Here is a 16,713-nt window from a genome sequence, read left to right on the forward strand (position 1 = left end):
ATTAGTTGCTTAGTATCTGTCACACTTCAGTGTTCTGTCTTACTTCCCAGTCTGCTGATACTGGAAGTTATCTGAGTTATGACCCTCTTTCTAAGATAAAATTTCTTGTAGTTAAGAAAACTACCAACCCTCTTGGCCTTAAAACAGTATTACTTTCCTTCCTCCAGAGGATGTCAAAACACTTGTTAAGAAATTCCAATCTGTAACAGAACTTCTTCTTGTTGCAGATTTGTCCATTAAAAAAACTAAGAGTTATGTAATAGGTGGCTTCCAGTGTTTCTTAGGTGGCTGTTAAATCATAGTATCACAGTACTTCTCAGATTTCCAAACTTTACTCTCTTGTAGATAACTTCGAGACAGCCTGCCATCTGTGGATAATTTCCTTTGATAAGGTGAAGGGAAGCTGTTAGAAGCTCTGAGAACCTGTGCTGGCACAATCATAATGTGTTACTATATTTGGAAAAGGCATGAGTAAGGGTATGGTAACATACAGTGCAGCACTTCCGCAGCCTGCTTTCACAGCTTTGTTCTCCCAGGGATTCTGTCAGTGTCCTCGTTCTTGAAAACATAGCTGTCTTCACCCATAAATGAAAATGGCTATTTCAGCAGTGTAGACACTCTGAAGGGTAAGCCTCTCTGCCTCCAAGGGTACCAAATATGTCAGAAAGGTATGGGCTCTTTAGCACTGAAAGCATTTATGTAAAAAATGTAAGTGGTGATAAGCAGGAAGTGTTGTATCTTTTATTTAGGAAATTGTTAACTTAAGGATGGTTTAGAGCAGTAGGTTATGATGACCTTTTTTTCAGGTACAGTTTAAAAAGTTGAAAGACTTTGGTATGGCTTCTTTCCAACCTGTCTCTTGAAATCAGGCACAGATATTACAAAACGTTCCACCAATGCAGAGTAAGTCTCTTTTGGGAATTGTCCAAGTGTATCACCTGCACAGTGACTGATGCAGTTCTTCATACATTATTTGATCCTAGCAGTGCCAAGAGGAAAAAATACTTCAGAATGGTTAAAATCATGCAAAGTATAAAAGTGACTTTATATGTATTATTAACAAAGTGAAACAAACCAGCTGTATCGGCCACTAGCTGTATTGTCAAACATTTACAAATAAGAACTTCAATATGGCAAAACCCCACTACCCTGGTTCGTAAATGAAGTTCTCCAGCACCAAGGATACCTAATCAACAGAAACCTTTGCCAGAGTTCTTACTATTGCCATGCTAGGTTTGGATTACAGCTTCACTAAGTAGTACTGCCCTCTTTACCAGGAGAGCTGCTGAACTGACACTTTACTCCCCCATCTAGTTCTGCCAAAATGAAAAGAGAATATCTTCTTTTGCTAGTCTAACTTAACTATTCCTTAATTCTTTTCACTAGTCATTCAGAAAGACAGTTTTGAGGAAGAGAATACTTATGAGATGTTAACTTCTGCTGAAGTAACTGGCTTCCAAAGGTGATACCTATCCACAGCCTTAACAGCAACTTACTTTGGTTTGTCTCAAGTCAACCAAATTAAATCAAAAACAAGTTAATGAAACAGCAGATGTGCATGGCAGGGAAAAGTTAGAAGGACAAACTCAAGTGAGATGCAGCTTTTTTTGTTTGTTTGTTTCTGGTATCCATAGGAAGGTGTATAGAGAATTTTTGTCAGATTTAATTTAGCAGATAGGAAGTAGCATCTGGAAATGGGAGATTATTATCTTGTACTCCAAAAGATAGTTCAAAATACCTAACTGCCAATTCTTCAGACTGATATAACTGAAAGAGGGCTCTGAGATGTGATATTTAAGCTGCCTCTCAGATGCAGAATGATATTTCTGGTTGATTTTTACCAGTGATTGCTATGTTAGAGGAGATGTTTTAAGTTTTTATTGCTGTTGCTTCTGAATACTTTGCTTAGTGATTAGCAAAAGGAGAAGGAAATGACAACCAGCACCACCTTTAAAGCATCTTGGAGCCAAAGATCACTCTTAAATTTCAGAAAAGGTCACTGACCATCAACATACAATAGTAATGAAAGGAAATAGTTAAACAGTTAACTTCTCAATTATGGTAATTAAGATTATTAAACAGTTTTCCTTTCAGTCATTAAAAAGAACAGGTCATAAGGAAACCTTTAAAACAAACTTCCTTGACAAATGCAAATAATAAGACTGATAAGCAACAGCCTAGATAAGTGTGTTTTATGTCCCATCTCAAAATCATGTCTCTGGCATATTAACAGAAATGGTTGAAGAGAAATCTCTGGTTGTCACATCCATCTCTGGGTGGGTGCACTCTAAAGGCCTTACTTCTAACTTAAAATTCCAAAGACCTAAGAGGCTGGGGCCAGCTCAATAACTAACCTGGGAATGTCAATGAGAAATCCAAGGTGCCATACTAAAAGATAACCTTGATAGCATGGTAATAAATCTACATGCAATGCATCATCTGCAGCTGAGAAGGGAGACTTTAATTTCTGAGCTAGTGGAAAAAAAAAAAAACCACCCACCAACAAACCAACCACACATCAGGCTTGTTTAATGCAGAGACAGGTACTGTCAATTTGAAATATGTGCAAGTACACTGCAAGCTTAACTATTCCCACCAGTCTCCAGCACAAAGATATTATCCTTTCCAGGGGAGTAATAAGCCTTACATACTTGAAGCTTGTCTTACCTTTTTGGATACTGAAGATTTCACTTTCCTAAAAGCATCTTCAAAGTGTTTACGGGAAATCTTGATTTCTCCTTAAAGGAAAAAGCAAAATAAATTGCTAAAATTGCAGGCAAGTAACAATCACGTAACTGCACTTGAAGGCAGCGTTCATGAAGCCTAACTGCACATGCTAGTCAGCTGGATGACATCTAATTCAGTAGTTATGAACACCTGAACTCATATTTTATGTAGCTTCCTGTCTTTGATTTTAGACAAGATCTTAATCCCTCTATCTCTTGTACTTTACACCAAAGAATACTCACTTGTTTCAGAAAGGTATTTTAGGTATTATTATTTCTATCTGCAGATTGAGAATGAAATTCTCAAAGATGCTGAATTAACTGGATTTGATGTAAGCCAAAGTTAGAATTAAAGTCCTTTAACCCTTCTGGAAGTGAATGCCTTGAATTCTGCTGCCTCCAGTTCTGGGCTTTTTTTTCTATATGTATTTAATATTAAGCATCCCTACAGGGTCTTATTTAGTAAGCACCTAGAAAACTTTTTGTTATCATTCTAATTCTACAGGATGCTCAACTCCTAAACCATTGACTTCATATCATTGCCTCGTCTGGCGTTACCCAGAAGTGCTGAAAGCTTTTATTTTTACAGCCTCCTGTGTTTAAGTTTATGCAAATTGCCCTTGACCTCAATGCAGCTATCCACAGTAATTATTCCTAATCATAACCTTTTGAAGAGGGTTGGTTTTTTTTTTAGTTTGCTAAAATGTAAAAGAAATCATGGTTTCATCTGCTTTCACAAGCAAGTGCCTTATTTTATCTAGACTTAAGAATCCCAAGATACCACTACTATACAGATGCATTACAATGCTAACAGTATGCACAGGTATCAGATGACAGAGGTATGAAAAGTATGTCTTTAGAATTGGTTTGGTACATTGTTAATGTATTTCATTAAGACACTTTTTACTTCCACAGGTATGTACTGCTACCTTTGCATACATTTTTGTGATGTGAAATGGGATGTGCCAACATGGAAAAAACTGTTAAAGATTCCTCATTAATATATTTGATGTCTCAGTTTAACAAAAATCTTCTGCTGATACAGCAAAAAACTATGCAGCAGATGGAAGGCACTAACTTAAAGCATTACAGCAAATAGTCGTAATTGTAGAATACTTGCTTTAAAAGTAAAGGTCAAGTTTTACTGAACTAAACAAAGAGCAGCAAGGTTCTATATGTCAGTTCTCTGAAGCTCTTATATAAGATTCTCATTAGCACATTAAGTTATACCAATATAAATGAAGATTTAAATCTAAAACATCAGCATTTTAACTTATTTCCCCAAGGAAACACTAATATTAAGAAATGTCTTTCACAGGAGCCAAATTACTTTGAGTCATCAAAACACCACAAAATGAAGCTATGAGAATTTTGCTTTCCCTTTTGTTTACTGTTAACTTTTAAATCAAATTCTGAAACAGTATATATCCTCAGAGCTATAGGGAGAGAGGAAAGGGAAAGGAGAAACCAGCATTCATCAACTAGGAAGATCAGTATTATTGAGGACATGGTTATCAGAAAAAGTAAAGGTGAAAAAGTATGATGCTAATGCAAGAGTATTAGCTATGGCTAAGTATAAGCGCACTTCTACCTACTGTTAGTAGTTTAACTCTCATTGGAAGTCATAAATCTCATTGGAAGTCAAGGCTGCTTCACGCTTACTGCATGATAAAAGTGGGCACAATGCTTCCTCCTGTGGATAATTTAGCTGTCAATCTATACCGTGGCTACTTGTACTAACACAGTCTGCCTTGATTTCTGAAGACAAAACCATTTAGTCAGAATAAGTAGGAATGAATATTTTATTGTTTAAAACAATTAGTATTGATAGATTAATGATTAAGTATATCATCAGGTATAATCTTTTCAAAATAAGACTAAGTACTTAAAACACCAAATATGAGATTTTCTATTTACATAGATGAGTGAAGGATGGCTGGTTCTCTTTACTATTAATTTGAAAGTATCAAACAAGGACCAGATCTTGCTTTTCAAATTCAACAGCAGACATACAAAACTTTTAATTAAAATCTCACTTGTTAAACTACACTAGCTATAGGGAGTCTCAAACTCTTTGCTTAAGGTCAGCTTTATAGATGATGCAGGTGATATGGAGTCACTTTTTGTATATGTTTTTTTAAAAGACAACAAGGGACATCTGGGATAAGGCCATAGTTTAGAAGGTCAGGGAATTCTCTGTGTTTGTCTTTGCAGCTGAAAGTATCAAGAGATTCTCATGCCCTATACATCCTTTGTAACTAGATCTATTTGAAATAAATATAAAATATTAAATTACAATAGGTCAGTTAGGACGTTAACAGTAAGTCACCAGGACCAGATAGTGTTCACCCAAAGGTTTTAAAGGAACTTGTCTACAGAACTGCATCATGTAACTTGTTACAGCCACCAGAGGACTGGTAAACCCCAGAGAATTATAGGAAAGATTGTTCAGTGGACTGAAAGCTGATTAAAGTATATGAAATAAAGCTTAAGGCTTAATGGTCACTTTTCAGGATAGGGAACAGGCAGCAGTAGGGTCTTCCTCTGGCATTGATGCTGAAACCGGTTTTATGCAGCATCCTCATGGGTGGAGCCTCCAAGTTTGCATGGGATATTGAACTCTACTGGGAAGTCAAATGCTGGGCCAATGATGGGGAACACCACAGAACTAAAACTCTGCCCTATCATTGTTAGAATTCCCCCCTTCTTCCCCCAGACAAGTTACAGTATCTAGCAACTCCCAGCCTACAGTGACTAACATTATCAGCTCTCCTAGGGCTGTTCAAGTTGAAAGTAGAGAAATATCACAAAAAGTATCCCTTTCCATTTCACTATAAAAAAGTCCCTTCAAGCAAACCACTGCCACGTGTTAAGAAAACCCCCTAGCCCTGAATTTACTCCAGAGGGGAAATATCAGGTATAATAAGGAAGTTGCAACAGTTTCCTATGGAATTAACTGCGCTGGTCTCAGCCCAGTGGCTCCAACCTACTGACTGATGAGGGGACACAGCACCCCTCTACAGTCACTTAAAGAGTATGGGAAGGGAGTCAGTCGTGCATGTCTTTGGTAACAACTAAAGGAAGATGCTCCCCAGCCTGCGTACACACAGAAGAACAAGGTCTCACATCAGAAGCCACCTCACACACTTTCATAGCAGCCAGGGCTGACGTCTTCGAAACCCAAACCCAGGGACATCTCAAACAAGTAGCTGCTATAAACAGGCAGATCAACCTATGCATGTATTATGGACCTGCTGGCTGCCAACCTGTCCATACATTAAGTGCTCAGGCTGCAATCCTAAATGCAAAGGCTGAATTAAAGTGATGAACATCTCTGAAATAAAGCCTGCTTTATTCTGGATGATTACAAAACCAAACAGGATAAATTCAGAAATTTCCATCTCAAATCAAGAGCTTTTTCCATCTACAGCAAGCAAAATGGGTAACTTGAGTCAAACTGAACATTTTTGTAGTTTGTTTCTGCCACGTTCCACCGTAAGTGAACATGCTAGTTCCCTCAACACAAGAAATACATTCTCCTCTGTTAACCTAGTATTAAAAACCAGGTAAGACTGGATGTGTACTAGATCAAAAAGAATGATTCAAAGCCATTAAAATTCCAGCGTGCTTCCAAGGTCATAATCTGAAAAGTCCCAATTCCATCTTAGCTTTGTGTTTTGACTTCAGGGTAAATAACAAAAAAATTACTGGAAAAAATCTAGATACACAGACGTTTTATATAAAAGAGTTTCAATTTCCAATTATATTTTCCTATCTGCACAGAAAAACTAATAACTAAAACCAGAAAAACACAACTGAAAACAAAAGTGCAGAAGAGATTGAAAGGTTAGGCATTGTACTTTAAATAATTTATAGCTCCCTGTTAAAAGTCCTGGCAAGAGCCATTGATGAGCTAAACACCAAAGATCAAAAAAGTGGTACTCACATTTTCGTAGCGCCGTTACTACTAGATGCATGTATTCAGTTACACAACACAATTGCGTGCTAAAGGTACGTGATCAGTATGTGTGCAGTTAATTGCAGGTTTGAGTACAGTTGTAAGTAGTACAATTAGTCCTCGACCGTGATGTGGAAATTTGGCAGAGACTTATTCAGTCTAGTATCTAAATTGTCAGTTTGTACTACCATTTAACATAAACTTTCCTTTAAGGTTACAAGGTTCAATTCTTTTAGAAAAAAATTCTGTGCTGAACCTCTAGCATAATGTTTTCCTGTACTCTCCCCTACATCTACTTCAAAGATGCTTATGTGTTCTTGAAACAAATCTGACTTAAATTTTATTTGGCTCAGAAGTCAAACATTTATGTAAAGCATGCACACCTTTATGCTTGGCTTGAACTACCTTAAATACTTTATATTTCATTTATATGAACATAGAAATATATGGACATTCTCACTGTTAACATTTTTGTAAAGCTTTCTTACCTTTCTTGCTTTGAGTATTCTGCTGTGCCATTTCCTGTCTCAAGGCACAAATCGAAGCCTCTCGCACTAGAGCAGAAAGGTCTGCCCCTCTACGGATACAAACAGAATAGGTTATTTTAGGATAAATTTCTCTCATGTTTTGCTGATGGCATATAGAAAGGTAAGACACTACAAATCAAATGACACTAAGAGTAGTTGTGCTGTTGTAAAAAATCATCTTAAGAACATTGGAAAAAGGTCCAAGGACTACCCAGTGCTGCAACCTTCATTATGGAGTGACATCTTCCAGATCTTAGCCACAGATTAAGATGAAATAAATGAGAAGCAAGGGAAGAGGCAAAACCCATACCTAGCATCCTTAAAAATGCCAAAGGATTAATATTCTGCCACTTCATGAGAACATAGTAATTTTTTTTTTTTAAGTTGCATGAAAGATTAAAATCAAATCACCTGTTACTAGAAAAGGGAGTTGCCTTGCTCAAAGTTGCATCAACAGTCGACATGCTCTTAAAATAACAGTATCCACAAAAAATGGTCACATCTGTCTTTCTAAATACCTGTTTCCAGTTTCCAGCTCTTGAACTTTTCACAAGCCTTTAAACTGGTGCAAGTCATTGAACCAAAGAAAAATTTCACAATTAACTCCCCATGCTTCATTTCGGGCTGCTAAGGGTACTGCTGTATGTAAAAAAAAAAAAAAACCCCAAACCAAACCAACAAACAAACCCCAAAATACAAATCCAAACATAACAAAAAACCAGAAACAAAACAAAACCCAAAAAACACATGCACCACAAAATCAAGACAGTGAGTGAAAGGGGCAGAGAAAAGTACCCATCTTTCCCAAGTATGAAAAAATGACAAACTAAAAATCACTACTGGGGACAGCCTCCATTTCTAAGATTCAAACGCAATATTGTGCCAAACAGCATGTCATAAACCTTATCTTTTATGAACTCCAGAAAATCATTTAACTATTACATCATTTAATAGATTAAAGCTGTTTGAAGTTTTGTAGAATGCAACTGAAAATTATTCTGACAGACATGGCTATCAAGCTTTCCTAAAAAACCCCCACACCTTGTTATTCCCAAAGCACAAGTCAAACTAGGCTCTCATTACTTTGTCAAACACATTGCTTTCAACTGTGTGACAGAACAAGTTTGTTATGGTTGTTTAACCAATTTGCTTTCATCATCATTGTATATGGGTCCACAATTTAGAGGGCTCTTTTATCCTCAGATTATGCAAGAATTACAAAACAAAACCAAGGAAAACCAAGAGGTCTCTACTGATCTGTAATTACAACACGAAGAAGACTCTTCCAGATGAAAAAAAGACTAGCGTGCATACCTTCCTATCGACTCCTTGAAAAAAGCACACAAGACAAATAGTGTAAGTGAAAAGGCATATAAACCCTGAAAGTCAAGAGATCCTCTTAGTAACAACAATACAGCACACGTTATCATGCATCAGAAGACTGTTGGCACTGCACATTAAATACTAAGGTCAAAACCAGAAACCACTCACGTATAACAATCACAATGTTGACTGTAAGCAATTTCTTTGAGGTTTACATCAATATCCAGTGGAGGCCGGGTACCATCCTAAAGGAGTTGAGAGAATATAAAGAAGAAGATAAGAAAACTTCTTTTAAACACATGCAATCCCCAAAGTTATTGTTTCATCAATCAGGAATCATATAGGGGTCTGACAAATTCCCTGAAATATCCACAAATACTAACAATTTTAATCTCAAACTGAGAAAAAGGACAATCAACCTTAGAAACATGTAGTTAGGAAATAAGTAATGCTAAATTTTAACTTAGGCACAAACAGATTAGATTGTCTCTAAGAAAATGACAGCCAGCCTGTCACAGGGCAATGCAACACTGAATGTTCCATACGTGGACATGCCTTAAGTAGCTGGTTATATCAACAGCATTGTTCAGCTGAACTTCCTTTAGTTTTACCCGTGTTGAAATCAAATAGCTAAGCAATAAGCATGTAGATTTATTCTTATCACCTTTAAGACTGAGTTAATTGTATACCTTTTAGGTTCTAGATGTACATTTTGAAACTTAAGTTTTCCATTCTAGATTTCATAAAAGTTTACACATACTGTAGAAATTCCTGTGGACTTTTTGATACTACTCTTCCATATTTTTGTTTCCTCCACAAAGGTCCCACCAGTGGGATTATTTTTGCATTTCCAACAGCAAAAAATATTCAACGACATTATAAATTATATTTGAAACTAGCCAACAGAATTTTCAAACACTGTAAACGTGGAAATCTCCCTATTACCCTTAGGCAACAATAAAGTAGCATCACAGTAGTACACAGATTCTAGATGTTTATAGTATGAAACAAAACCTGAGTTTAGACAGGAAAGGACACTTTTTGATACATTTTTGATGAGTTTCTGGCAGAAACTCAATGGACAGAAATGCAGAAATTCATACAATTCTTTTCCAACTTCTTCAGGTGAACTAATATACCACATATCTACAATATCTTCAAGAGAAATAAAATGTATAGTAACCAGCAAGTTAAAAACCTTGAATACTTAACAGACAGTAGAATAATCATGGACTAGGCGGAGTAAGGGTACAATCTTGAATGAATCATTGCTAGAATACCAGTTAGAAAAAGGAAACTAGACCCAAACCAAAACAACAAAATGCCAAAGGAACAGCCTGATTTTGAAACATCTTGAAAGGAGACTTTAACCTGGAAACAAGGAAGCCTCATACAATTTCATATGGGATACTTTAGTAACTGTTGTACCAGACTGTAAGCCAGAGAGATAGTTTCTCTGCTAAAACCAGATCTTTTGAGTAGCAACATAACGGTGGGTGTTTTGTCCGTCGTTTGATCTGCCTGCTCTGGAGACAAGCTCAGCAGTAAGTGCACCAGAGAAGCTTGATACAGCTTGCAAGAATGTAAGTACACTAGTAACTTAAACCTGTGAAGACATGTTTCTCTTGCATAATTAATATGCAATTTGAAAATGACTGATTTCTACAAGTTAACTGAAATAAAACTTTCACAACAAAGCTTCAACCTACATTAGGCTGTTTGTCTTCCTTTCAAACTATTCCTTGCCTTAACTTCCTTTTCAGCTCCTCATGCTGCCTTTGTAAGCATCCATGTTTTCCCTCAGCAATGATTCTCAGCTTCCACATCCCGTGCAGGGATTTCGGGGAATGCATACCATCACCCAGAAGATACTCACATCAGCACCAAACATTTTGCTTTATCTAGCCCTGAGCACATAAATTTAAGCAAGTGCTCCTGTACTCAGATTTTTCAAATTTCTCTACCTAGAATGCATGGATGAAATAAACAAAACCTAAGGTATTTCAATTAATTTTACACATTTTCTTCTCTCCATATTCCATGTTCTTCTTGCAGAGTACTCCTCTACATTTTTAAAGAAAATAACCACCTATTTCTTGTTCTTAATGCTAGAAATACAAGTATTTGCCTAGCTTTACAAGAACTCCGGTAACTGCAGTAGTAAAGTAAGAACAGCACCAGCCTCATGGAATGAACACGGAAGTGCTCAAGGAAAAGACTAATTCAGAGAGCGTTCATATCTCATTTCTGCTAGCCACTTAATTAATAGCTGAGAAAAAACCAACCTCCATTAAAGACTTAGCACCTCGTTCACTACGAAGATTTATATCAAAAATATCAAGACTAGTATGAAGTAAGTACACATGGAAGTACCTGGCATGCCAAAAATAACAGGGCCTGATAACGAAAGACAGGATCCACAGGAAGCAAGCTGGTAAACACTTTGCAACACACTGCTTGTATCACAAGGCGGCCCACAATCGAGTAAGGCCACAGCAAAGATGGTTTGTCAGCAGAAAACAAATATGCTCTGACAACAGGGTAATGACAAGGTGACCACATCTCATGTGCCACTCCTCTTGGTGTTATCCCAACAGGAAGACAGACTGTAGCCACAAAAATTCCCAGAAGGAGGGAGCAAAGACACTTTTCAGCAACCTCGCCCCAGACTGATGGCAGCTGAAGTAAGCACGATTTTGAACGGTCTGATTCTTAAAGGCAATCTAGAAAACACTTCTAACCACCAGTCTGTCATTGCCGATCAAGCAGAGGCCAAAAGATGAAGACTCAACACTGCGTTCCTTATCCTCGGTGTTGCACACAAGTGATCCTGGCCCTGCCACCTGGATACGTGCATCTTAGTGACTCATACATGGCTGTGACAGTGTGAGCAAGTGAAAACTGTGACCGAGTGAGAGAAATCAGTTTTAATACCACCTTCCCCTCCCATGAAGTCTTGCACTAAGCTCTGCTGCACTATTTTCCTAAACCACTAATTCCAGCAAGAGCACTTCAGACAGTTACAAATCTCCAGAGGTTCTCCAAGAAAAATTTGGGAGAGCAAGACTCAACACCTGTATGTTGAAAACCAGGCCAGATGGGAACCCTGTACCAGAATCCTTCTACTGTGTTTAGGCAGCCTAGTGACTGATCCTCACTACCCACTTCCTCCAGAAGAACAAGATTGCTTGTGTAAGTCAGCACAATCATATAAGCCCAATTTTTAAAGAACACTTTGAGTTATCTTAAAGTTGGTAAAATAAAAAACATAATTCCTTAAAGTACATTTGAAAAATGATTCACGGATGTTACACACAAATTCCCTCTAGGTCTTTTAGAAGGCAACCATCTTTAAGAACAGTGTTGTAAAAAGTTTTAACTGAAAAAATTTATAAAACTTAGCAATAGTAAACCGATATACTGCTAATAGCAGATGGAGGCATACTTATTTTCTTCCCTTCCATGAAGTAATGCACAGAACAAATGAAGGGAAGTCTAACATCCTGAATTAGTAATGAGAATCTGACTTTTGAACAATCGTTTTGGCAGGAACGAACATGCTTGAATGAGTTCTCACTTTCTGAATTCCCCTATGGGATTAACTATTGCCTACACCACGACTTTATGCTTACGCAAGTCAGAATTATCTTTTTTAACAAGTTTGCTAAGTAATTTTTACCACACTTTTCATAACACGGTGCTCTTTTCTCTACAGTGAAGAGGTTGTCTCCTTAGCAGCTCAAAAAAATATTCTGGTAGAACACTTGCTCTTAACAATCAACATTGATCTACTGGAAAAAGTAGGAAACATCTGAGTAATTCATAATGCCTTGTATGATCTTTTTTTAAGGCCTTGACTACTGCTGTACCATACTTGGAGAAATACTCAAGTGGATTTCTATAACCCAAATCTCTGAAGTGGCGGAGTGTGCCAATTAACCACATGGAGGACCCATGAAGGCCAGTATTTTACATTTTTACATTTACTTTGACCTACAGCCTATATCATCACAAGATTCCTTTAATCCTAAAGGCAATTAAGTGTCACAATTACTGTTGAGCAAATACAGCTGGAGCTTGCAAATCATTCTCATGAATGTGTGGATCACCCCCTCCCCCCAAAGGCTTACAAAACACTTCTAGACCCATTACTCACACAGATAGGAATCTTTCAATTAAATCTGTTCAAACTGTGACTATAAAGGCAGCAGCTTTTATGTTTAACAGGTTTGCTTTCCTCAGGATTTATCAAGCCCTTGCAGTCTCACAGAAAATTTAACAGCAGATGTGGCTGACGGTTTATTTTTATGACCTCATGTAATATCTGAAAGTGTTTAATGATTCAGGATCCTGCAATTCTCTTTAAAATTTAATTTGTCTTAAATCATTCCACCAAGCTTCAAGATACGGATTTATTTCCAAATACTCACTTTGGTGATGGTCTTTAAAATAGCAAGTCGATCTTCAGGTGGTGGCAAACCCACATAGAGTGTTTTATCCAGTCTACCAGGACGCAGGATAGCTGGGTCGATTATATCTTAGGAAGAGAAAAAAAAGTTATCCTTTTATGAGGTACACCCTTAGGAAAGTGTACACATGAGAAGGAATACATGCATACTTATACCAAGATTCAAAGAAGCATTTCTGCCACAATGTGAAGGTCTGAGCATTAAAATAGCTGACTGAAATTGTTTCATCTCGGTCAAGCAGCAGCCTCTATTACCCAGTACAGCTAAGCTGCCTCATCAATACCCGTCTCGCCTCTTCACAAATGAAGACAACTCGATCTTTGGCAATACAGTGCTAGACCATTTTTTCCTCTGTTACTGTGCTGGGTTGACCTTGGCTGGACACCAGGTGCCACCAGCCATTCTATCACTCCCCTTCTCAGCAGAACAGGGCAGGAGAAAATAAGATGGAAAAAACCCTTGTGAGTCAAGATAAAGGCAGTTTAATAAATAAACAGCAAAAGTCATGCACGCGGAAGCGAAGGAAAACAAAAGATATTATTCTCTACTTCCCATCAGCAGGCGACATTTGGCCGCTTCCTGGGAAGTGGGGCTTCAGTACATATAGTGGTTGCTCCGGAAGACAAATAACATAAATAACGAATGCCTCCCCTTCCTCCTCCTTCTCTTAGCTTTTTCATCTGAGCAGAGTCATATGGTATGGAATATCCCTTTGGTCAGTTTGGGTCAGCTGCCCTGGCTGCCCCCTTCCAAGGTCTTACCCACCCCCAGCCTACTGATGGGGGGGGAGAGGTCGGAGAGGCAGCCCTGATGCTGTGGGGCACTGCTCAGCAGTAGTTAAAACACTGGTGTGTCATCACCAGCTTTCTACTACCAATACAAGCACAACACTACGAGGGCTGCTGTGGGGCTCGGCCAGACCCAACACACGTACCTAGTAGCATGGTCAAGTGGAGGATTCCGCATGAACTCATAACAAGGGGAAAAAATGCTTCCAGTTTGTTCTGTTAGAAGGACCTCTACCCATATTAACCCTGCCAATCTGCCCGAAAGGCACAGTGATAATTTAAGAATAACAAGTACACAGGGTCAGTCATAAGCATCCATATGTAACCTTAATATTACTAGTCATTTGCATTTCTACTACATATTAATTCTCTAAATGGTGAAATAGGAAACGCATGAAAACACAAAATAGAGCTGCAAAGTACAGAATTTCTTCATCAGGAAGAACTACAGACTTCAAATGTCACTATGTGTGAAGAAGTAAAAAAAACAAAAAATCATCACATTTCTAGAAAACCATTTAAAGCTTGAATGTAATAGAAATGTCTAGCAGCCTTTTAGCACCACAGGTTTCAATACTGACCTTCCACAAACAGTAAGTCGGGATATAAATATTAAGGACTATGGTACAACAAGATACACAAACCTGGGAAAGGCCTCAATTCCCATCTTGTATTGCAGCACAAACTGCTGGATGATGTTTCTAAATGCTTCTTGATGCCTCATTTCCCCATCTACCAAAACCGATGACAGTACTACTTGCTCTATTTCACTAAGCAATTCCTGAGTCACCATCCCTGGACATAGTGTAGATGTGGCACTTGCGGACATGGTTTAGTGATGGACTTGGCAGTGCCAGGTTGACGGTTGGACTTCATGATCTTAAAGGTCGTTGCTAACCTAAATGACTCTAAGATGTTCATATTACTGTAATATGCAGGATAACAAAGTCACAAAAGCACCCACAGAAGACACAAAGAAAACTGTACTTTTAGAATAACAGACTTTTAAAAAGTTTCTTAAGTTATTTAGATGTGGTAGGTAGCTATTGCAAGAACCTTATCCAAAAGTAACAGTTGAAAGGCACACCTAAGTCTTATGGTGGCAGTTATCAAGGACTCTAAATGAAGCTTCCAAGACCCATAACATCCTCTTGACAAAATGTAGCTAAAAAACTACATGCATTGATGTATATGAAAGGTGATGAACTGGGAAAAGTTAAGCTGCTAATATTTACTGTACCAACATTTTAAAAAAAGAAACACCACCCAAATCCCAAAACAGTAGCATGGAAGCACAGCTATTCCTTCTTTGCAAATGAAAAAAGTTTGCTTAACTCTGTCAAGACTCCAGCTACCTGACCCTACCAAAAAGTGAATCAAGATGACGTTGTGAAGATGCGCATGGTTTTGTTCAAGTTACTCTCTCGCCTACAAAAAGCAGAATGACATGCAGACATTAAAAATTGCTCCACTATCTTTTTCTTGGACAAAAGCAATTCTTTCCTCTGCAAGATACAGTGGTTGTGGACAGTGGTGCCTATGTAGGCAAAAATCTGCTGTTGCAAATGCAATGAGAAGATTGAGAAAAAAAGAACTTGATGCATTAATTTAATCCAGACCAGATGAAAGAAGTGTTAAACAGAATCCCTGCCATGGCAGGCCCAGACATCTTTCTTATATGTCTGTTCACACTGCTATATGATACTTTATCTTACTTTTGGCACAAGTGCACTTTCCTGTTTTTGGGTTTCTGTGGATGGAAGTCTTGCCACATTATTAAGCTTAGATGACAAAGTTTGCTCAATAGATCAGTTACAAGTATCAAAACAAACACACTCCATAGTGATTGTGTTACAGCGCCAAGTACTTGATACTTCCCCATCCTAAAGTTTCAAAGGCTCTTTAAAAATACTAAACCTGATATGGGAAATACTGTTTCCATTTTGCATGCTGAGAACAGGGCACTTCCCACGCTATTTCATCCAACGGTAAGAAGTTAGCAATATGGTCTAAAGATGCATTCATCCATTTGTATGCAAATGATCACACTGCCTGCATTCAGAGTTACCACAACTCATACTTAATCAACAGCAGTAATGGTGGTTTACAATGAGAGGACCACACCAAAGTATAAAACACAGGTCTATGCTCACTGTCTCCTTACGAGTCACTTCACTCTGCTGGTTTAAAGCTGGGCCCAAAGTTCTTGAAAATTCAAGTCACAACACAGAAAATGAGTATTTACTCATTGGTCAAACTCATTGCCCTGGTTTTGGCTGGAATACAGTTAATGTTCTTCCTAGTAGCTGGAACAGTGCTGTGTTTTGGATTTAGTATGAGAACGATACTGACAACACACTGTTTTTAATTGTTGCTAAACAGTGTTTATACTAAGTCAAGAACTTTTCAGTTCATGCCCTGCCAGTGATAAGGCTGGAGGGGCACAAGAAGCTGGGAGGGGACAGAGCAGGACAGTTGACCCAAAAACTGGGCAGAGGGATATTCCATACCATATGACATCATGCTCAGTGTATAAACTGGGGGGAGTTGGCCGGGGCAGGGGTGAGGAACAAATCACTGCTCGGGGACTGGCTGGGGCATCGATCAGCAAGTGGTGAGCAATTGCACTGTGCACCACCTGCTTTGTTTTCCCTGCCCCTCCCCCTTGAGTTTTATTTCTCTGTTGACTCCCTTTTCATTACTATTATTATTATTATCAGTAGTATTATATTTTACTTTATTTCAATTATTAAACTGTTCTTATCTCAGCCCCCAGGTTTTACCTTTTTCTCATTCTCCTACCCATCCCACTGGGGGCAGGCAGTGAGCAAGTGGCTGCGTGGTACTTAATTGCCAGCTGGGGTTGAACCACAACACTCACTCACTCGATACACTTCATAGCTCTTTAAAAGAATTAATAAT

The 16,713-nt window shown here is 38.1% G+C and overlaps 1 protein-coding gene and 1 long non-coding RNA gene across 2 annotated transcripts in view; one reads left to right on the forward strand and one right to left on the reverse strand.

The window, feature by feature from the left end:
• Positions 1 to 719: 719 nt before the first annotated feature.
• Positions 720 to 16,713, reverse strand: part of NVL (nuclear VCP like) — a 43,653-nt gene continuing 27,659 nt past the window's right edge. The window contains exons 19-23 of the mRNA XM_055726044.1: positions 12,965 to 13,071; positions 8,703 to 8,779; positions 7,173 to 7,261; positions 2,668 to 2,738; positions 720 to 979 (exon numbers count right to left, since the gene is read on the reverse strand). Coding sequence (XP_055582019.1) covers positions 935 to 979; positions 2,668 to 2,738; positions 7,173 to 7,261; positions 8,703 to 8,779; positions 12,965 to 13,071 — 389 coding nt within the window. The 3' untranslated portion in view covers positions 720 to 934. The remainder of the gene's footprint in view (positions 980 to 2,667; positions 2,739 to 7,172; positions 7,262 to 8,702; positions 8,780 to 12,964; positions 13,072 to 16,713) is intronic.
• LOC114016409 (uncharacterized) lies at positions 8,786 to 12,621 on the forward strand. Its single transcript, XR_003560840.1, has 2 exons — positions 8,786 to 11,726; positions 12,385 to 12,621. It is a non-coding gene; the product is annotated as an uncharacterized LOC114016409 (long non-coding RNA).

The sequence above is a fragment of the Falco cherrug genome, chromosome 13, assembly GCF_023634085.1.
Source record: "Falco cherrug isolate bFalChe1 chromosome 13, bFalChe1.pri, whole genome shotgun sequence".
NCBI lineage: Eukaryota > Metazoa > Chordata > Aves > Falconiformes > Falconidae > Falco > Falco cherrug.